The sequence below is a fragment of the Cucurbita maxima genome, unplaced genomic scaffold (assembly GCF_002738345.1).
Source record: "Cucurbita maxima cultivar Rimu unplaced genomic scaffold, Cmax_1.0 Cma_Scf00079, whole genome shotgun sequence".
Taxonomy (NCBI): domain Eukaryota; kingdom Viridiplantae; phylum Streptophyta; class Magnoliopsida; order Cucurbitales; family Cucurbitaceae; genus Cucurbita; species Cucurbita maxima.
In genome coordinates this window covers 61,917-84,056 of record NW_019272095.1, presented here as the reverse complement: position 1 = coordinate 84,056, position 22,140 = coordinate 61,917, and the positions used below count along the sequence as shown (strand labels likewise).

Below are 22,140 nucleotides of genomic sequence, written 5' to 3'. Positions count from 1 at the left end.
TAGTTTTTCTTTTAATTTTGGTATTTTCAATCATTTATTTATAATTAAGACTTGAATTTATGTGTTGATCTCGGATTCGCTCTCACATTAATGAAAGATGATTGCAGTATGTTGTGCGAAGCCTATCCCATTCGGTTTCCGCACCTTCAAGGATCATTTTTGCAGAAAACCTCTTGGAGCTCATGATCTTGCTCGATTGAAGAAACAGGCTTTAGGTAAGAATTAGGGTAAGTTTCAAATTCTTTTCTACAACCTCTCTCGTCTCAAATGGATCTAATTTGGATGATTTTCATGAAGAAGTCGTGGTCTATTGCCCTGCTCAAGGGACGCCCTCACCGTGACCAAGTAAGTACGCGTTAAAGACTCTGAGTTTAATAATGTCTAGGATTTCAAGTCATTGGGTGCATGACTATAGAGTTACTAATTAAGTTAAGGTTTAAGATAACCTTAAAAACTCAAGGACGTGTAGGTAACCCTAAGGGAGCACCTAAAGTAGAGATGGTCAAGGCCTAGACCTAGAACACTGAAACAAAAGCTCAATAAGGACCTAACCCAAGTGAAACCACGCCCCCTAAACATCCCACCATCACGTTTTCTCTAGAGGCATTGCAATCCATATAAGGGAGAACGCTTGGCAGGGACCAATGCTTACTTTAGCTGTGGAGTAGCGGGTCATAAGAGTCCAGTCTACCCAAAAAGGAACGAAAGGGACAACAAGTTGACAGACTCAAACCAAGGGTAGAATTAGCGGGACCGAGGGACGTTGATAACCTCGACTAAGCCAACACAGGTACTTCTCTAACCTTAACTTCTTCCTTATATGTTCCACCTAGCCATTGCCTTAAGACCCAAGACAAGAAAGTCCCTTCAAAACTTAAGACAAGCAGGAACCTTGACGACACTAAGTAGCATAACTCAAGATAAGAGTATGACAATTACACGGAACTCAAGAAGGACCAATCTATAGAGGGACTCAGTAAGTAACTAAAAGAACATGACTAAGTATGAACACCCCCAAGAGTAAGGATATAAGAAATTAAGGACAACGAGCTTTCAAGGACGAAAGTTCTTAATAGGAGGAGAATTTGTAATACCCCATATAAGTCGAGATACCTAAAAGAGGCCTAAAGATCCAATGAAAGGACGATCAAGTTTAAGAATGATTTAACTATTGAGTCGTGTTTAAAGGTTTGATTGGATAATGAAATGGATGAGAAGGAAGAATGAATCCATGTTCCATGTTTGGTGTGCAATCATTTAGGCCACCATTCTTTTGCTTTCATCATTGCTTCATATAATATATATTAAAAAAACGTATCAATCTCTTAAAATTTAAAATTTGAAACTTAAAAATGACCCACACGAAGTGGACCTCACGATTATGACATAAAAATGGTTGAATTTATTGGAAGATATGTAGATGCTATCAAGTTTATGCAAAACTGTGCCTCACACTATTGAGGACATATTCTATTTATATTGGCAAAAGATTAACTAATAGATCCGATTTCATAGGAAACTAACGAAGTAAGCCTATTCTTATGGCATGACTAACTTCAAGCTATTCTAATGGATTGACCAATTCTAACAGTCCCCTTCAATCCCAACAAGTCTTGTACATGTTGAGATTGTTACAATGTGTAGTAAAAGGAGTTTTAGACAGTGGTTTTGTCAGGATATCAGCTACTTGATCACTTGATGAAATGAACCGAACTTCCATTGCTTTACGTGCTACTTGTTCTCGAACAAAATGAAAATCAACTTCAATATGTTTCGTTCTAGCATGAAATACTGGATTTGAAGTTAAATATGTAGCTCCGAGGTTGTCACACCAGAGGCGAGGAGCCTTTGATTGATACACGCCCAGTTCCTTCAGTAATGACTTGATCCAAATCATTTCTGCAGTAAGATTCGCAATGGCCTTGTATTCTGCTTCGGTGCTTGATCTTGACACTGTAGCCTGTTTTCTGGAACTCCATGAGATTAGATTTGCTCCAAGAAATACAGCAAAGCCGCTAGTTGAACGTCGATCATCGGGACAACCAGCCCAATCAGCATCAGAAAACCCCGACAACATCATGGTTGATTTCTGAATTTTCACTCCTAATGCTAGTGTGCCTTTAACATAACGAAGAATTCTCTTCACAGCACCCCAATGAGCATCAGTAGGTGTATGAAGATATTGACACACTTTATTGACAGCAAATGCCAAATCAGGCCTAGTCATTGTCAAATATTGTAGTGCTCCCACTGTACTTCTGTATTTGAATTGTTCTTCAGCTGATAAGGGTATTCCTTGTTCTCTGAATAATTTTTCAGCAGAACTCATTGGTGTAGACATAGGTTTGCATTTTTCCATGTTTACTCTTTTCAACAAATCTAAAGCATATCGTCTCTGTGACAGTATGATACCATCTCGTGTTTTCTTGACTTCAATACCCAGAAAATACTCAAGATCACCCAAATCTTTTACTGCAAAATCTATTTTCAATTTCTGAATCAACCTTTCGGTTGCTTGATCAGAGGAGCTCACAATAATTATATCATCAACATAGATGAGCATATAGATAGTTATCTCTCTGTTTTTGAGAATAAAAAGAGATGAATCAGCTACTGAAGCCTTGAAGCCTAACTCAATAAGTTTTCCCGTCAACCTTGAATGCCAAGCTTTTGGGGCTTGTTTCAGGCCATAAAGGGCTTTCTTGAGCTTGCATATGTAATTCTTTGGTTTGGCTGAGTCTTGAAATCCTGGTGGTTGTCGCATGTACACTTCCTCTTTCAGAATTCCATGCAAAAATGCATTTTGGATATCAACTTGTCTCATATTCCAGCCCTTGGTTACTGCTAGCGAAAGAATGACCCTGATTGTTGACGGTTTGATCACAGGGCTAAAAGTATCAGTGTAATCAACACCAAATCTTTGCTTGAATCCTTTGGCAACTAATCTTGCTTTTAATCTTTCAACTGACCCATCTGCTTTTCTTTTCACTTTATACACCCATTTACTATCAATGAGATTTATTCCAGGTTTGGGTGGAACTAGATCCCAAGTGGCATTTCGTTTTAGCGCTGAGAGCTCATCATTCATTGCTCCTCTCCATCTTGGATGTTGCATGGCTTCCTGCAGGTTTCGAGGTTCAGTAGCAGTCTCTATGATCGGAGTTGTGATAGTTACAGCGCTTGCGAATTTTCTTGAGGTTTCTGAATATCTGATAGTTCCATCAGTGAATTGTTTAGCTTGTACAATGTTATTTCTCAACCTTGTTCGCATTGGATGTTGACTAGCTGCTTCAGTTGGTTGATCAGACACATGTTCATGAGTTTGGTTTTGAGCATTGATCGAACTGCTCTCAGCTTCATATTCTGCAATTTCCTCTGAACTTCTTGTATTATCTGCAGAAGATAAGCTGACACCAGACAAGTTGTCACTAGCAATATTATCAGTTTGACCATCATTCATATGGGAATTACTAACAACTGGTTCAATATCTGTAAGAGCATTTTCAGTGTAAAAACTAGCAAGTTTGGCTAAGGCTGGAAGTAGAACAGGATGATGTGGATTTGTGGTTTTGTTTGGTGGCTTAGATTCTTCAAAAGGAAAAATATTTTCATCGAAAACCACGTCTCTAGAGATGTAAATACGTCCTGTACTTCTATTTAAGCATTTATATCCCTTATGAGAAGAACTATAACCCAAGAATATACATCTAGTAGTTCTGAAACTCAGTTTCTTGTTGTTGTAAGGCCTTAAATTAGGCCAGCAAGCACAGCCAAACACCCTAAGCATGGAGTAGTCTGGACTTTTACCAAACAATTTATGAAGTGGTGTGTCTTGTTGTATGGTTCGGCTGGGCATTCTATTTATAAGAAAGCAAGCTGTGTTGAAAGCTTCATCCCAGTAGGATAGAGGCATGTTGGCTTGAGCGAGTAAAGCAAGGCCAGTTTCTACAATGTGTCTGTGTTTTCTTTCGACTAACCCATTCTGCTGGTGTGTGTGAGGACAGGAGATATGATGTTCAATGCCTGTGGATTTGAAATAATTGTGTAACCGATGGTATTCACCCCCCCAATCTGATTGGACGGAGCGAATTTTGGTATTTAGCATAGTTTCAACATGTTTTTGAAATTGAAGGAACACAGACTCAACATCAGATTTGCATCTCAGAAAGTAAATCCAAACATAACGACTAAAATCATCAACAAAGGAAACATAATATTTGGAATTATTTACTGACGCAATGGATGGACCCCATACATCAGTGTGAATTAATTGAAGGGGTGCTGTAGATACATGCTGAGAAGAACCAAATGGCAATTGATGTGCTTTCCCTAATTGACAAGCATTACAAATTGAGGAAGAGGGAATATTAGTATCTATAGCTAAATTATTATCTTGTAGAATTCTAATGGTAATTGGAGATGCAGGGTGCCCTAGCCTTCTGTGCCATTGTTCTTTCGAAAGTTTGGCTGTCAGCAAGGCTTGACTGAAATTATGCGGTAGAACGTATAGGCCATTCTTACATCTACCGTGGAGCAGGAGTTTCTTCGTGACTCGGTTCTTAACCAAAAAATAGTTTGGGTGAAATTCTACAACAGCATTATTATCAGATGCTAGTCTTTGTACTGAAATTAGGTGCTTATTGATTTTAGGAGCATATAGGATATGTTTCAGAACAAGAGATGAACCAGAAATTAATGAATTCCCAATATGAGAGATAGACAAACCTGCGCCATTTGCAACCTGAATTTGGTCGGTGCCAGTGTAGCGTTCTCTGGTGGTAAGCCTCTCTAGGTCATTGGTGATATGATCTGTGGCTCCAGTGTCAACATACCAGTTTGTGTCACTAGTGTATCCACTAGTTGCCAAAGCTGCTTGTTTGAGATTATTTTCGGCTTGATATGCCTGATCAAATCTGTGCCAGCATTGCAAAGCATCGTGATTGGGCTTACCACAAATCTGACAGACAATGCCTGAGCTGCTTTGTGTCTTTGATGGTTGACGTCCAGGATTGTTCACAGTACGCCTTGATTGTCCATGACCACTATTTAACTGACGACTACGACCGCGACTACCTCGACCTCCATTGGCACCTCCACGAATGGATATCCTATTGACATTGTTAGCAGATGAAAGTTGCTCAAATGTACCCTTACGCAAGTGCCGCATCTCATAGCTCAGCATGTGAGCATACACGTCGCTGACAGTGTATACATCTGTTCTGGTTGTAATGCTTGTGACTAGAGGATCATAATCTGGACCAAGTCCTTGCAGCATGTAGGCGATGAGTTCTTCATCCTCTATTCGCTTGCCAATGGCAGCAAGTGTATCACCAAGATGTTTTACTTTACGAAAGTAGTCAGCAATTGTCATGTCCTTTTTCTGGATAGTAGAGAGTTCCATACGGATCTGCATTGCTCTTGCTCGAGATGTGGAAGCAAATTGTCGCTCCAGCGTAATCCAGGCTTCTCGTGCAGTGGTGATTCCAACCATCGTGCTGAGAACCTCCTCAGTGACTGATGAGTTGATGAGGCTGAGTACCAGCTGGTCCTGGGGGTACCAGACTGTGAACTCAGGGTTGATGATAATTTTGCGATTCCCTGTTTCTTCACTTGGTTCAACGGCGATCGTCTGGCTTGGTGCAGGCATGGATCCATCCACAAAACCAACAAGGTTTTGGCTACGCAAGTAGGGAAGGATTTGGGTAGACCACAGTAGATAATTTTCTTGTGTAAGCTTAACACTAATCACCTGACTGATCGACGGAGAAGACATTGTGTTGATTGGGATTGACATGTTTAACAGCAGAGGCTATGGATCTCGTGGATCTTATTTCGGCTCTGATACCATATCAAGTTTATGCAAAACTGTGCCTCACACTATTGAGGACATATTCTATTTATATTGGCAAAAGATTAACTAATAGATCCGATTTCATAGGAAACTAACGAAGTAAGCCTATTCTTATGGCATGACTAACTTCAAGCTATTCTAATGGATTGACCAATTCTAACAGATGCATCACTATCAAAAGAGATGATAAATAGTATTACTCTTTCTTTGACAGATTTCGAGCCACTTTCAACTTTTGAGAAGGTAACTCCTCTCTCTTCCGGCTTGTTGTGACCTGACCACTTTCATACTTTGAATGAGAAGTTGTGCTTTCGATTTTGTTCTTAGCTCCGGGTTTGGTCCTTTAGGTGAGACTCTTGATTTTATAGGGTGGTTTCCTTTATGGTTCAGGAATTCGTAGTTGGTTGACTTTTCTTTGTTTGGTTACCGTTCATGCCTAGCCGAAAAGGAAGAGTTGCTCTGGCTTTCTAGTCTTGAACTTGCTCCTCGCTTGAGAATGAATGTTGAAAACTCTTCGATGACATGCTCCTTTGAGTGCACAATTATTCCTTAGCTGTGCCTGTTTGGTACCGAGCTCTTTGAGGGTCTTTCTTTATCTTTTCACGCTAAAAGGTAGTGAGGGAAGTCAGACACAAAATGATCCTTAACTGCTGAAATCAGCCTTGTTCGATCTCCTGTTGAAGTGGTGACTCACCTGCAACATCAGTTTATATATATCTTATTCGTACCTAGATGCTTTATTTCTAGGTCATAGACTCTCTTAGGCTATCTCCTAGGTCAGCTAGAATCATTTGAACTTAACTTAGTCTTAGTGCAAAAATCTTCAAAGTTTTCATCCTTTAGCATTGTCAAGACACTCCGAGAGTCAGGTTCATTGACTCTCGGAGCTTAGTATCTCATAAGACTTAACTTAGAGTTTTAAGGTATCTTGATTAGGAATTAGTCTCTTTCATCATCAAACTAAGTATCATACGTGCTCGAGATGCAACCTTGTCTTTATTCCAACTCATGATTCTCATCGTACTGCCATGGACATTGTCGATCGAGAAAACTTTTCTATCATCAAGGAGAGGACGACCCTCATGCCATATGGTCACTTTCTCTCATATGAACAAGATCTCGATTTAGGAATAGTTGGAGATTTCCTAGTTGACCACACCCAATACTCATATGGCCTTGAAAGTTCATTCATTTCAAGGCTCGACCCTATCAATACATGCTCATATAGGTACTAATGCAGACTTCTGCTATTTGGAATTGGTTCACTACCAGAAGTTAACTCGCAAGCTCTCTAATAGTTCCCACGAAGTACAAGTTATCATAGCGAGCTACTGAAAATACTATTAGACCCTCAACAATTGAGCCACGTTCACGATTTGAAGCTAGTTGGCGAACCCTTAATCATCTCCGTGCCATTTGTCACAACCATATTATGAAGAGAGTAGGTTGTGACCCTCACGCCATGACAAGAAAAGTGGTGTCCCTCAAGAGATGCCCATCCGGCCATATGCGGGCAAATATAGAAGAGTGCCATGATGCGATCGAGGAGGACGATGCATCATCCAACACACCACCACGCAAAGTGGGCATTGAAGACATGTTGAGACATAAGCAAGATAAAGACATCTGAATAAACATGAAGGGCAAAGACAAGCTTGTTGAAGGGCCGGGTAGGGGCCTTAACCTCAAAAGTCGGTGTTTCGGAAGGAATTTGGGCATGCGGTTCGGGAGTTAAGTTCGTCCATATAAAATATGAATGCTCGCCAAGTTTGGTGTCAATCGAACATTGGACGGACAATGTACGACACCGTATGACCAAAATCATGTCTACACCTGGTAGAATGAAAATGGCTCAAAATGTATTATAGCGGGTACATGGTGTTAGCTCTCCACCACCCCTGGGCTTCTGTGGCCTAAGTGAGCTACCCTGTGGTACATACGTGTGTCACAGTGTGGGCAAGCATGCCGAGACGAGTGTCTCGGGCGACTTCCTTTGAAATGAATTTTTAAAGGACAGTACCAAGCGACACGGATGTGTCGGTATTGCGCCCTAGCCCGCGTGTTGGAGGTGCTACATAGACCTGCTATCCGGTACGGTATCCGTAAATGACTCGTCATGGGCACGGGAGGGCCTATGCCTTTATTGAACCCGAATGGATGGAATTTTGGGAAGTCCCGATTAGATGAATGACACGTGGGCCCATTCTTGATGGCATTACCGAGCGAGTTATGTGTGGTTGAACAAGCTTGGATTCCGCACAAGCGATGTTCGATTAGCGAAGACAAACCTCGCCTAAGGTCCGACGAAGCCACAGAGCCGGGGCGAAAAATATATATGGGGCTTGATTCCCCTTAAGGCTAGTCGTGAACGTGCCAAGATCACGATGTCGCACGGTAAAAAACCTAGGACCGTGACACCATTCACATATCATGTATGGTTCACATCATCAATTGGGACATAGCAATGTAAACTAATCATAGATGCTAATATGAAAACATTATTTGATTGTATGTAAGGACTCTTATGAATATGCAAATCCCTAGATCCCAAATGCTTAAATTTCACAATTCAAGATGATTTCATTCTAAATGATATGGAACTCTCGGGAATTTAATCTAACAACTCTATTGAAGAACAAGATCTTTAGATTTAAAATATTTAAGAACCTCAAAATAATAAGAAATCAAACCAACGAAAAGTGGCACAGGAACTTTTGAATATGGCATAGGAGTTGCTGACTTCATTCAGGTGGAAACTAAGTGGAGGTCCGAATCGACTGATGTTGATGAATCAGCAAATGAGTTGTGGTTAGGGGTGAAATTCCATCGAACCCAGAACTAGCTGGTTCTCCTCGAAATAAAAAATACCCTAATGAAATGTCATAAATCTAGGTTTCGATCACTTGAATCCATTGTTATGAACTTGATTCTTGTTTAATGGGTATTAATGTGATGACGTGGTATATTTATGTGTGAGAAAATTTGATGATTTAAGAAAAGATATTGGATGATGAGAATGAATGTGATAGGGGCAGGCCGAGAAAGGGGTTAGAAGTCCAGTGATTCTAATATCAATGGCCCAAATTGAAAGGGGGCCGGGCTGAGCCTGCTGAGCCAAGGAATCGAAGCGAAGCACAACAAGGAATCGAAGGAAACCCTCATAATATGGCCATTCCCACACAGCCAGAAGAATTGCAGGAAAAACTAGACGAGGAAGAAGAAGAAGAAAAACAGGGGGAGGATAGCAATCAACTTTATCGCTTCATAGCGTCCGACGGTTCCTTTCTGGATATGGCTGAGAACAAAGAGGTCGTGCCTCCACCGCATGATTTGAATGCGAAGTGGGACGCTTGTCTTGATTTGACGCTCCGCCGATTCGTTTACTCTTCGTTGGCTGGTGCATTTGGCGGCCTCCTTTTCTTCAGTAATAATAATTCCTCCTCTCCCTTTTTCTCTGTTCTTATTTCCACTTTATTATGTTTTTCTAATCTTCATATGGCGGATGGGAAACATTGGAGTTTTAATTCCTTCGAAGTATATTTTCTCTGCCCATTCTTCACTAAAAACTGGAATTGCATGTCATTTCATTGGATCAACCATATGTTAAGATTTTTCCGTCATCGATTTGGACTGTCTGATATCTGCAAATGAAAGAGATGTAACGATTTTATTCTGCGACGAATCTGTAGACTTGAGAAATTGGGGTTCGCGTGAAATGGGTAATCACAAATATCTTGAACATTGGTTTTTCTACACTACTCGTGTTACCACTTCTCAGTATTGGGAACAGATAGCATAGATGATAGAGAAATATCGGAGAGTACTTTCAGTTTGTATCATTATAACGGTCATTGCATCCTAGAATATCAGGATTTCCTAGATTCGTGTAAAACAAACTCGTGAATTTGAAGCTACTTCATGGACATCCTAGATTTTTGCAAAATAAATGGCCTCTTGCGTTGTTGATATACCAATGTTTTATCATTTTTCTGGAACTTCAGTTGTAGATTTTAACAAACTTACTAATGAGCACTGTATCTTGATTAACAACTAGGGAGTCCGGTGACTCGTTGGGCATCTATAGCTTTTGGTGCTGGATTGGGCATTGGATCAGCGTACACAGATTGTAATTCTTTATTTGAAGGTTCCACCGCAAAATTTGCTTCTCCAAAAATCACAGGGCCTCAGCCTTCACAGGTGAAATTCACATTTTCTTTCATTATAAAATCATCACCTTGATTTTTTTCTGTTTAATATGATTATTCGACCACTTTTAGATTCTGAACTAAATTTCAGGAGAGATTTGCTCTGAGGTTTTCATATTCATTTCTTTTTTTGTTGATATAGACCATGTTAAGGACAATGAATTAATTTATTGTGTTCTATAGGCTAGAAGTATTAACCTTGTTCTTATTAGGCGTTGTGTGATCTTGAAATTAGTATCTTGTAAGATGATGTTCGTTAAAAGAAGATAACAAAATTTTATATTCGCATGCATTTGTCACTAACGAAAGCGCTGCGAGACACTACTGGGTGAGTAACTACTTGAAGATGCTCACTCAGGCACCATAAGAGGCACGTTGACCCTAGGTTGCTACGCCTCTTACCTTAGGTGTGCGCTTTGGGGTCGCTTCAACAACACTGGCTGTAGGGGACTTTGGCCATAATGAATCATTTGGAAGGGTTTTCTTGTTGTTTCTTCTTTTGTTATTTGGTGGTCCCCTTCTTAGTCTAGCGCACCAATCTTCTCCTTTATTTGGAAGGTTAAATTCCCTTCAAGTTTTTTATGTGGCAGATTTTTCATGATAGAGTTAATACTTTGGATGGTATAGTGTTGTTAATGTGACCCTGACGCTCGCCTATGGCAAGGGGTGAGGTAAACAGTTGGGGAGAGTGAATTAATCAGGTCTTCGCCCCACTTTGCCTTTGGTTGCTTGGCATTGCCTTTCCCATGGTCGAAGGCATGTGCTTGATTCAATTAACACCATTTCTTTTCTTTTCTTTTTTTATACAAATATGCTTATAGCATCGGAACCTATGAACTTAGGTATGTAAACCCACGAAAAAAGGTATCTAAACTTTTCCTTTGGTTGGAATCTATCAAGCAGGTATTCCTTTACATGCTATTTGGTTAAGAAGTTTTCATATAATGCTTGAAGCTGTAGGTCAATTCGTCCTGGTTTGATACCTCCTTATCATGAGGTTATAGTAACTTGGTTGAAAAAGGAAGTAGAATTCACAAAAAAATCTAATGAGTAGTCATGAGGTTGAAGGCAAAAGAAAAGGTTCTTCTTTGATTGATATCTGAGGGGTGGCCTAATAAAAGAATAGGACTCTAATAAATTTTGTTGTTCATTCTGTTGCAAGAACATTGTTTGTGGAATCCATTGATGCACCTTCATGCATTGAAGTCGAAGGAAGGTATTTGAACTCTTGGATGAAATGTTGAGAAGATTGGAGAAGAAAATGTAATCCAAGCTGTGACTGATAATGCCTCAAAGTATATCATAACGGAAGATGTTAGGGAGCAAAACACACTCATATTGGGCACCATATGCACCTGTTTAGATTTGATTTTAGAAGATATTGGAAAGATTGATCAAATTAAAAGATATTTTAAAAGGGTTGGGACACGTAATGGTTTTATTTCTAACCACTTTGTATGTACTCGACATAATGAAAAAATTCATGAATCAACATGAATTTTTAAGACTGACCATTACACGTTTTGCTACATCATTTCTCACCTTTTTCAAGTATTCATAGGAATAAATCTAGTTTGAGTAAGATGTTTATTTTTTACACTATCACGTATTCTGGGTGTGAACTCCGTATAGACCAGCCACTTGGGACGACCCATATATAAGACTCCTAATCGAATGGCACTAGCTGAATTGACAAAACTAAGGTGCAATGGGAGGACTTCTTGATAATGGATTAATTTTCCCTAGTGTGTTTCCTCGGGGTGCTCTAGTTTTGTTCATGAAGAGAAAGGATGGTTCAGTGAGGCTTTGCATTAGCCAATGGGAGTTAAACAAGGTGTTTTTTTGTTGGCTTAATTAAGGAGCTCCAAGCTTAAACTTCTTTGGCTTGATGTCATCCCATATTGGGTGATCTCCTAGCTCTTTGGCATGGAGCAATCCCATGTTGGATGATCTCTGACCAATTTTCTTAAAAAACGTGTAAGTAAGACCAAAGTATGTTGTAAGAGTTGTGCTAGTTTGAAGGGACAAACTTTACTCTCGCAAGCAACTCAAGACAGAAAGGTGATGTGGCAAGTCATTGAGGATTCCATGGCTAGGTGCCAATTTCAGATTTTAAATCCTCGGCCTGAGATGTTACAAGAAGAGAAGTAATTCAACGTTTAGTTTCTATAATTGATGCATAAGAGGATAATTCTACTATGATTCAAGAAGATTGTCAGCTTTAGTAAAAGGGCATGAATTTCTCCTTTTTTATCCCTCCAATTAGTATTAGCTTGAAGGAAGAATTTAGGGCTGTTTATTTGGTGGGAATCTAAGATTTCCATAGGATGGCTATCGAGATTCTTGCATTTGTTTCATAAGGAATGTTTAGTGGGAATCTAAGATTCCCCTAGGATGCCCACATGGAGGCATCTAAGCAATTTTGGGTATCCTCTTGAATCATGGATATTTACCATCCTCATATGACACTCTTTATCCTTTGTTCAGCTTTTTTGTTCGACAGTGTTTGACATGCAAAAAAAAAAAAAAAAAGGTATCCTATTTTATTTTTATTTTTTTAAATTTTAGACATGTCAATGACATGTTCTGAGTACTTAGGGGTCATGCTGACACATCAACCTAAAAACATTGACAGATAATTGAGTTAGAAAAATACATTTAACCCTGCTCCTTATTGCATGCCCAGGATGCAGAGACAATTTGTGGTATGCGGCAACACTAATATTTGTTAGATAACCTATCACATCTAGGTGTTAGTTGAGAATTGTATGTTTTTCATGAATTTGTTTTTGACAGTGTTTGTGTCGGACTTGTCGTGTCCCTTAAAAAAAATTGGGCATGTGGCTGACACGCCATATTAACATTTAAATGGTACATCAAAAACCCAAACCTTTCAAGCAGTCAGTAACGGTGTTAGTCAGAGTGAACTGGCGACAAAACAGTGGTGTTGGTCAAAGTGGCAGCAATGTTGATTGGAGTAGGAGTATTGGGTTTAAGTGTGCTCATATGGTTTGCTGGGATTTTTGTACCATTTAGATTTTAAACTATATTCAATGGGCATTTAAATCTTCATTTTATTTTTAATAGCTAAAAAAAATTAAAGTATTTTGGATTTGATGTTTTAATATTAACTAAAAAAAAACATAAAAGAAAACAACATATCCCTAACGTGTCCGTGGCTTACATTTTTCAGAAATTGACATGTCGTCATTGTTTGTATCTGTGTCGTATCCGTGTCCCATGCCCGTTCCTCTTAGGTCTTATTATATTGTTTAGTTGTCTAAAAAAATACATCCCATGTTTATCTTTACCCTTGTTTATGCAGCCTTTGTAATAAAGCATGGTAAAACTGATAACACCTCTTTTATTTGCTAGTTCATCAAGAAGTTTTGGTACTACTTTTCAGTGGATTTGATCTTTTTTTGGTGTCTTCATAACAAATTAACATATTTTTAGCAGTACTGGTTGCTCGCACTATATGTGGTGATAGGAGTCCAAAAAGTCCTTGTTAGAGTGTTTGTAGGGTAATATCGTGAATATTATTAGGGTACTGCCAAGGCGTATTTATACTTGAGTTTTTAAGAGTTGAGGGTTATACGTAGGAGTTCCAAGGGTTGGAGGGAAGCGGAGTTTTGGGATTAGTGTTATGTGAGAGAGATAGCCCTCTCAAAAGGCCATATTAGCCAATCTATTTTCTTTTTTAGTATGTTATAGTTATAATTTTAGTCTTATTTTCAACGAGGAAAAGAGGGGTTGACTCGGGACCGTGTGAAGAATGGATACACAAATACAGCTAATTGTCAGTGTCGGACACATGTTGAACATGTCTAAAACACTGAAATTGAGTGTTCAATTTTTTTTAGTTGACTCGGGACCGTGTGAAGAATGGATACACAAATACAGCTAATTGTCAGTGTCGGACACATGTTGAACATGTCTAAAACACTGAAATTGAGTGTTCAATTTTTTTTAGTTTTGGACACACAGATACTTTCTGGATATGTTTAGCGAAAGAAACTTTGAAGGAAGAAACAAACCCAAACCCAGATGACTTAATTAGAATTGTAATGGTCAAAGAAAAAGAACCAACTATGAAAGAAAAGTTGAAACATCAAGTTGCTTGTCGTGGCTATGCACCTGATAAATCACCACATTTTATAAACCATGCTTTGCAGGAATAGCAAGTCTTTTAGCTGATACCTTTGTTTTGTTTGTTTTAACAAGTAGTTTGGTTGCTTGCCATGAGCAAATTAATAGCCGTATAGTTTTTCCTTGCATGTATTTCATATCTTTGTTATGAAAGGATAAATTATTTGCTGTTTTCTCCAGGAGGGCCAAGATTAATTACAACTGATGGAGAAGCAAGCTGTGTTGAGGTTGAATGGATGTGAAACCGTAATTTTACTTGGGATTGTTTAAACTTCCGTTTCTTATGTTTGGATTTCATTGTGTAATACAAACGTTTTTGCTTGTAGACATTATATGTCATCTCCATTCACGCTGCAGATTTTTGTGGGCATCTGTAACTTTTTCCTGTTGCTAATATTGAGCTACGTAAGCAGGAGAGGAAAAAAAGGAAATCAATAAGTACTCTTCTTGCAACCCCCATGTTATTTATTAACTAATACTTTGACAATCGCCTTTTCTAGCATGCTTTAGGCAGTTTGATGGCTTGAAGCAGTGGGAATGAGGGAGGTGTAACTATAGGAAGTAAAAATGTTGGACAGTTTACACCAAGATATAGCTTGGTAAACAACATTGTCGAAAATTTTTTTAGGTCGGTATCTTTTCTGCAAATATTCTTTGATTTCTTTCTTTCCACTGATTTTAAAAGTAAGCTATGATGAGGTTTTTCTATAGTAGGGCTTTTGCATTCTTTCACGTTAAGGATACCCAAAAGTTCCTTTACCTCCCTAGGAAACCGAATATATTGAGAATTATTGTCTAGAAATTCTCAGCGCATGTGCATTGCATAAACAAATGGTTTTGAGATTCGTTTTCTTTCTTGCATAAATGGACACTAAGAGCAAGGTAAGACATTCTTTTTTGAAGATTTTCAGTGTGCTAATAGGTTTAAGCACTTTTTTGAACTTCACTTTTTTAGGTTGATGTCCTTTCTATATTGTCTTTGTTAGTGTGAGATTTTTTGCTTCTACGTTTTTTTTCTTTCATGTCTATCATCAATGATTTTGTAGAAAAGATCCCGTCAGTGCTTAGCCTAAAAAATACGTACATAGGATTAGCTACACCATTGCTGAAATGCATAAAAGTGAGCCATCTCCCTTTTAGGTGGGTTATCCTACACCATTGCTGAAATGCATAAAAGTGAGCCATCCCCCATTTAGGCGAGTTGGAACCCAAGTAGCACCAGTTAGCTACTTCATTTATTACCTAATTACCTATGCACTTGCCTCAATATTAGTTGCAACCAATCCATCATGCAGCCAATTTCTTAGCATAAGAAAAGCCTGCTCAGCATCTTCATCTTCTTCTGGAGATCCAGGTTTGTGAACAAAGCCATGGCCTCTTCCCCCAAATATCACCAACTTAGAACCTTCTCCCATCCCTTTCTCCAAATCCTTCATGACACTCACTGGACAAAGTGGGTCGTTGTCCCCTGAGATGAGCAATACTGGAACCTCGACTTTGGTAGCCAGAGATGGATTCACCTCAGTACCATATAAGGAGGCGCCAATGGAAAAATAGGAACCCTGGTCTTGAGCTAGAACGTCGATTACCCGGCCTCCCCCGTACCCAAACCCTACGATCCCAAGCTTCCTCGAGATCCCTGCTGCCAAAAACTCATCAACCAACCATTTTGTTGCTGCTCCTATGTCTTCCACAGCCTTTTGTTCCTCACATGAATCTCCATGAAATACATCTGGAAGCAAGACACTGTAGTTCAAGTTGAGCAAACATTAAAAGCCTGATTAAAGTGCTTATAGGTAAGGAATACATCTCACATGAGTCTTTTTAGGAGCCCAAAGTAAAACTATGAAAGCGTCAAAGTGAGCAATATCATATTATTGTGGAGAGTTGTGGTTCATAACTAAGATATGGATCATAATGAAAAAGCTGGACGGGAGCATAAAATTAGACAACATACTTGAAGCCATTGCAAGCGAGACGATAGGCGAAGTCTCGAACAGAAGAGTCTTGAAAGGAAAAGAGATCCGTCAAGAGCAGAATAGCTGTTCCATTATTGTTCTTGACTGCCTTGAAGAGATGTGCAGTGATTGAATGGTGAGCTTCTTCTCCAATGGAAAGCTCCATTCCACTCACAAGCTCACAAGCCTCCTCCGCGTCTATCTCATCCTTCACTCCCTCTGCGCTGTAACACACCTTGCCTCCCTTTTTCTCTCTCTTGCCCTTCAACTGCCCAATATTATTGCTAATCGGAAAAGCACATCGGAAGGAAGGTTGAAATGGGATCCCCATGCGTCGGCCACTTCTCCCGGTCGGTGGGGCGGAAATCCACTGAGCTCCGGCGGAGGCCGATCCCATTCTCTCTCTCTCTCTCTCTCTCTCTCTCTGTAGCCAAGAGAAGATTTGCAGTGCAAAACAAATATCTTTCATTTTGGCCCCTACAAAGTACAAATATCCCATTGGGACCCAAAACCCACAAACACAGCCTATTAGTTTGGATGTAAATCCACCAATTTCTTATCTTCATGCTTATCTTCTTCCCTCCTCCAATAAGGCCCAAGTCTAGACTATTAATATCCTGTCCAAATATTAGTATATTATTGTTCATTTACCATATGAACAAGAGACATCCAACCTGGTTAAAACGGTTCTACTTCTACTCATGTTCTAACATATTAAAGAATCTGCTAGGGTCACACAACTCGTATATTCAATCTAGATGAAAGAACATAAAGACACAAGGAGAAATATACAGAATTCCATACTCGAGCTCATAAATACATATAGAATTATGTGGAAAATCGTATTCGATGAAAGTCGTATGTATGGCATGGAGGGAGATCTTTCATATCTTTCGATATCCTCCCTACAATATGGGGTAAAAAAAGCCAAAATAAATGATTTTAGCCCTTATAAAAACGGATTCTTGAACTCCTTTCACACTCATGTCACGTCGAGGTACTACAGAAGAAAAAATTGCAAAATTTGATCCAATTTATCGTAATGGATTAGTCGGTAACACCAAAATGGTAAACTCTATGACGACTAGGGGTTTATATTAATGATTTCAATCACAAAGAATCCATCTTAAAAACTACGTAGGAGAATATGTAAGAGTTTGTCTTAAAAGACCCTATTTTTCTATTAAAAATAGGATCGCCACTACATGCATAAGAGACTAATGTGTGCAGAAAACATGCATTTAAATTTTTTCATAAAAAGTGTCATGGACTTAATATTCAAAATAAATATTTTAAACCAACGTAGTCTTAACTAGCAAATCGGAAAGTAAATATCATAATTTAAATAAAATAAACAAACTCTAATCTATTAAGGACTACTAAATATACATAAATGTGACTACCCTGACGGCTCCATGACCTTCATTGTGATGTTGTCATTCGTATATGAGTGCCTTATCTTTATCTTAGAAATAAGAGTGGCATGTGGTCTGAGTATGTTGAGAAATATTAAGTAAGTAGTTCCACTGTTGGGGTCGAGAAATGTAAATACATGCAAAATGATGAGACCTATATTTATAAAAATATCATGGTAGGGCCTTCGACAGCTTTCCAGTCTAGGCAAAGTTGAATGTATAGTACTTTACTACATACGGCCCACGCATTCGCATATGGGCCCACCAGGCGGGTTCATGTACCCCCTAGACCTAGCTTGTCGGGCTAGAATTTGCCAACAAGTTGTCGGACACCACAGAGGAAAATGGCCCGCATAACATAATGGTGAACATAAATGTCGTAAAATACGCATCCACACTAATCATAATATAGAAGTATCCTATTGACACACATGAATGCATGAGGTCTCCATATCTTAAAATCATGACATAAATTTATGATGCAAGTCGAACCACCTTCATTTATAACATAATGAGTATATGAATCATGCATACATAATTCCTCTCACACCTTTCGTACCTAACATAGCTTATATGACATGATGTATGGAGATTTATGCATCATAGATTATCAACATCATAACATAATTCTACAACGTGACATGGTCACAAATAGCATAACATAACACAACCATCATAATTATGACATGTGCAGGGGCCACAAGGCACGCATCATCATACATCATATAATTCATCCAACCAATCATCCGTATATCACTTATTTTATTGGTTTAAGACACAGTTACTAAATATCTTTAGAACTAGCCCAAATCTACTCCGGTCTGATTTAACCTATATAGGTCTACGACATTAAGTTAAAAAACATTATCACGCTTAACTCACCTAGAGGTACGAATGATTCATTTTTCAGATAAAAAATAATTTAAATTGACCAAATATGGGTAATATTAATGTTTTTTTAGGTTTTTTTTTTATTTTTTTACCATAACTAAACAATATAAAATAATGGATTTGTAAATATTTAAGTAAATTAGTATTTCTTTTATATAAAAACAATACATTCATCATAACTTTCCCCGCAAGCAGAGGGCGCCCTTCCCTTTCTTCTCCCTTTCTCTTTGCCGTCTCCAATTTCTCTTTGCCGCCGCCGCCCCTCCTCCCTCTCTTCACTCCCTATTGTTCAACGATTTGCCGCATCGGCGCCACCCTCTCCGTATCAACCTCCTCCGCTCACACCCGGACGCTAGTAGGGTGAATCGTTGGGTCGGTTTCCAGTTTTGGCATCCTCCATATCACAAGGCAAGTCTGTATGATATTTTTGTTTCTAATCCAAATATTTTATTTGAGCCTTCAAACCCTAAATAAAACCATCCGCCACCTTCTAATTGATTTTGCAGTTCTAGCGGCTTTAACGATTTCGGACCCGTTATCGAGGCCAGCCAATTAATCATGGTATCTCTCTACTTTCTTTCTCTTCTCCTCTCGTTTGATGGTGGATCGATTTCTAAGATAATGAGAAAATGAATATTGAATCAGGAGCGGATGTATAAACATAATTTATGTTGTTAGTTTTATCTGAAATATTCTGTATCCGTCTCCTCCGTTTGGTAATTTGATTCCAGATTGATTATGGATCATGTGTTTAATTCAAAGATTCATCTCGTTCCCAAATTTTCTCTGGCCGAAGTTTTTGTCTAGGGGAATATAATGTATCCATCTCCTTCATATTTATTCTAAACATATTGGGTTCTTGATGCTGGTTTCTTTCCCTCTGCCTTTTTAAAGCCATTTGAAATCAAGCATATTCCAAGTGTGTTTGTTTATCATGTGTCATATTATCTCTCTCTTGAGTGTACATTGATCTTTTACCAATCGAATCAGTGCTATTCTTATTTACTCCTGCTTTGTCGATAACTTCAATTTTGACAGAGGAGAGGAGTAGATATTGTATTGCATAATTTTAAAATCGTCTTATTCAGTTTGACAACTTCCTATAAGAGAGCCTCTTTGCTTGTATGTATTTGGACAGGCTGCAAAAATTCTTGCCAATTTAATTGTGATGGGCTCTGGGATACTTGCTAGGGCCTTTGTTCAAGCCTACCGTCAAGCCCTTACGAGTAAGTACACTCTTTTTATTCCACTCGTGGGTTTTTATCTCTATTGGAAGTTGGCCAATTTGCCCTCAATATTATGGTTATTGGTGTATATTTTTTTTGGATGCCTTCATTGAAACTTGACATGTAGAACAAAATAACTTGCACCTTGTCTTTGAACTATTAGAAGCTTTAATGTAAATGGGGCAAGTTTGGGGACAAGCATTTTGCCAATGAGAACAAAGCTCTGTGTGCACATAGGTTAATTTTGCTTCAGGTGATATTGGAATAGACATCATTTTTTTTTAAATGTGCTTGGTGGATGTTAACATCCTGAAGTTCTATTTTTTTTAAATGCCTTAGATTTTCTATAATTGGTCAAGAGAATATGTTATTTTGTAGCCTGTGATATGTATAAGGGTTGAGTGTTAATAGCCTGCAATATAGCATCCTGTAGTTCCATTGTAACTGCCCAAGCCACAGATATTGTCTTCTTTGGGCTTTTCCTTTTGATCTTCCCCTCAACGTTTTTAAAACTTTAAAACACGTTTGTTGGAGAGGTTTCTACACCCTTGTAAAGAATGTTTCGCTCTCCTCCTTAACCGATGTGGGATCTTACAATCCACCCTCTTTTGGGGTCCAGCGGATGCTGGCACTCGTTCCATTCTCTAATTGATGTGGGACCCCCTCAATCTACCCCTTTCAGGGCTCAGCGTCCTTGCTGGCACACTGCCTCATGTCTACCCTCTCCAGGGTTCAGCCTTCTCGTTGGCACACTGCCTCATGTCTACCCCCTCCAAGACTCAGCCTTCTCGCTGGCACACTGCCTCATGTCTACCCCCTTTAGGGCTCAGCCTCCACGTTGGCACATCGCTCGATGTTTGGCTTTGATACCATTTGTAAGAGCCCAGGCCCACCACTAGTATATATTGTCCTCTTTGGGCTTTCCCTTTCGGGCTTCTCCCCAAGGTTTTTAAAACGTGTCTGCTAGGGAGAGGTTTCACACCCTTACAAAGAATGTTTCGTTCTCCTCTCCAACCGATGTGGGATCTCACATCCATCCTTTACCTTTATGGTCAAGCTTGAAAGACTAAATATTATCTTCCTCATCTTTGAAAAAAATGTTTTTATTTCTCGAGCATGTGGTGTGAGAAGTGATTTACGGACCACAATTTGGTTAGAGATGCTTCGGTGTAGTTGTGTTGTAATCTATTGAACATGCACTTGGATAAATGTAGTTGTTTATACCAAGTTTGTACTTTTTAATGAGGGAGAGTTTGATATTGTAGTTGAAGATGATTATGCTGGATAACAAGTCTTTTTTCGTGTGGTGTAGATGCTTCGAAGTCCGGTGTTGCTCAAGAAACAATTCAAAACACCGTTCGCAGAGCAAGCAAAGTGATGACAGAGCAAGAAGCCAGGCAGATTCTTGGCGTCTCCCCGGAAACGCCTTGGGAGGAAATTGTGAAGGTCAAATATCTATTGCTTTTCACTAAAATAAGTTCCTTACCTTGTATATATCATTATGAATAGGTCTTTGACAATCCTTGTTATCTTTTCAGAAATATGACGCTTTGTTCGAAAAGAATACCCAGACTGGAAGCTTTTATCTTCAGTCAAAAGTTCACAGAGCCAAGGAACGATTAGAAACTCTGTATCAGAGCAAAGGTCAGGATGCCCCTAGCTGAGGAATGTGTTGTGTTTTGCAAATTTAGTGTTCTTGTATAATTCTTAATTTTGTGATGGCCGGCAGCATGGCATGATTGATGAAATTGATGTATAATCTTTTCTTCCTCTTGTGGGAAAAAGTGACGTTTAAAATAGTATTTTTGATCAGGATGGCTTGAGAGCACCTAAATTTAATTTGTTTACTTCTAATAATTTGTAAACAATTATTTGTTACGCACATGCCTGAAGTAGAGCACGGTCATTGTCCGATGAAATATTGCTAATACGAGGCTCGAGTTAGAACCCTAGACTTAGAACGATTAATTCAAAAGCCTTCCTCTCATATTATTGTTGATTTAGGATTTTAATTCAATCTTCGAGCTGATCATGGCATTTTCTTTTTCTAATTAATTTTCAGTAAAAGAGTGTATATATAAAGGAACCGAGATTATGTTTAAATGAGAGTGATCATGATATTAGGATCATTAGAAATTTTAGCTTTTATATTTGATGATGTCCTGAAATTTGTTTTAGAAAACATGTGAGCGGTCTTGAAAGTACTTATAGTCAAAATAATAATAATAATAATAATATACCATAAAAATATAAGTAATTTAGTAGGGGGAAAAATAACATAAGATGTTTAAATATGCCCATGAAAAATTTAACATTTGTCAATTATTATTTATTATTAAAGATTAATGGGAGAAGAAGTTTATTTAATACAAAATAATTTGCTGATTCAATTATATTTAATATTGAGGAGAAAAAAAAAAAAAAAAAAAAAAAAAAAAAAAAGGG

At 38.6% G+C, this 22,140-nt stretch overlaps 3 protein-coding genes and 1 non-coding gene across 4 annotated transcripts; 2 read left to right on the top strand and 2 right to left on the bottom strand.

Annotated features, from left to right (window-relative positions):
* Positions 1 to 5,169: 5,169 nt before the first annotated feature.
* Positions 5,170 to 5,305, bottom strand: LOC111472608. Its single transcript, XR_002715453.1, has one exon. It is a non-coding gene; the product is annotated as a small nucleolar RNA Z247 (small nucleolar RNA).
* A 3,674-nt stretch (positions 5,306 to 8,979) lies between these two features.
* Positions 8,980 to 14,704, top strand: LOC111472604. Its single transcript, XM_023118224.1, has 3 exons — positions 8,980 to 9,275; positions 9,906 to 10,048; positions 14,386 to 14,704. Exons 1-3 carry the CDS (start codon positions 9,017 to 9,019, stop codon positions 14,398 to 14,400), a joined length of 417 nt encoding a protein of 138 aa, XP_022973992.1. The 5' UTR covers positions 8,980 to 9,016; the 3' UTR covers positions 14,401 to 14,704.
* Positions 14,705 to 15,372: 668 nt separating this feature from the next.
* On the bottom strand, positions 15,373 to 16,618 carry LOC111472595 (carboxymethylenebutenolidase homolog). The gene is made up of 2 exons (XM_023118214.1): positions 16,163 to 16,618; positions 15,373 to 15,951 (listed from the first exon to the last, which is right to left on the bottom strand). Exons 1-2 carry the CDS (start codon positions 16,558 to 16,560, stop codon positions 15,456 to 15,458), a joined length of 894 nt encoding a protein of 297 aa, XP_022973982.1. The 5' UTR covers positions 16,561 to 16,618; the 3' UTR covers positions 15,373 to 15,455.
* Positions 16,619 to 18,644: 2,026 nt separating this feature from the next.
* LOC111472606 (mitochondrial import inner membrane translocase subunit PAM16 like 2-like) lies at positions 18,645 to 21,645 on the top strand. Its single transcript, XM_023118226.1, has 5 exons — positions 18,645 to 18,877; positions 18,976 to 19,030; positions 19,608 to 19,695; positions 21,008 to 21,141; positions 21,234 to 21,645. Exons 2-5 carry the CDS (start codon positions 19,028 to 19,030, stop codon positions 21,357 to 21,359), a joined length of 351 nt encoding a protein of 116 aa, XP_022973994.1. The 5' UTR covers positions 18,645 to 18,877; positions 18,976 to 19,027; the 3' UTR covers positions 21,360 to 21,645.
* The last annotated feature ends 495 nt before the right edge of the window (positions 21,646 to 22,140 follow it).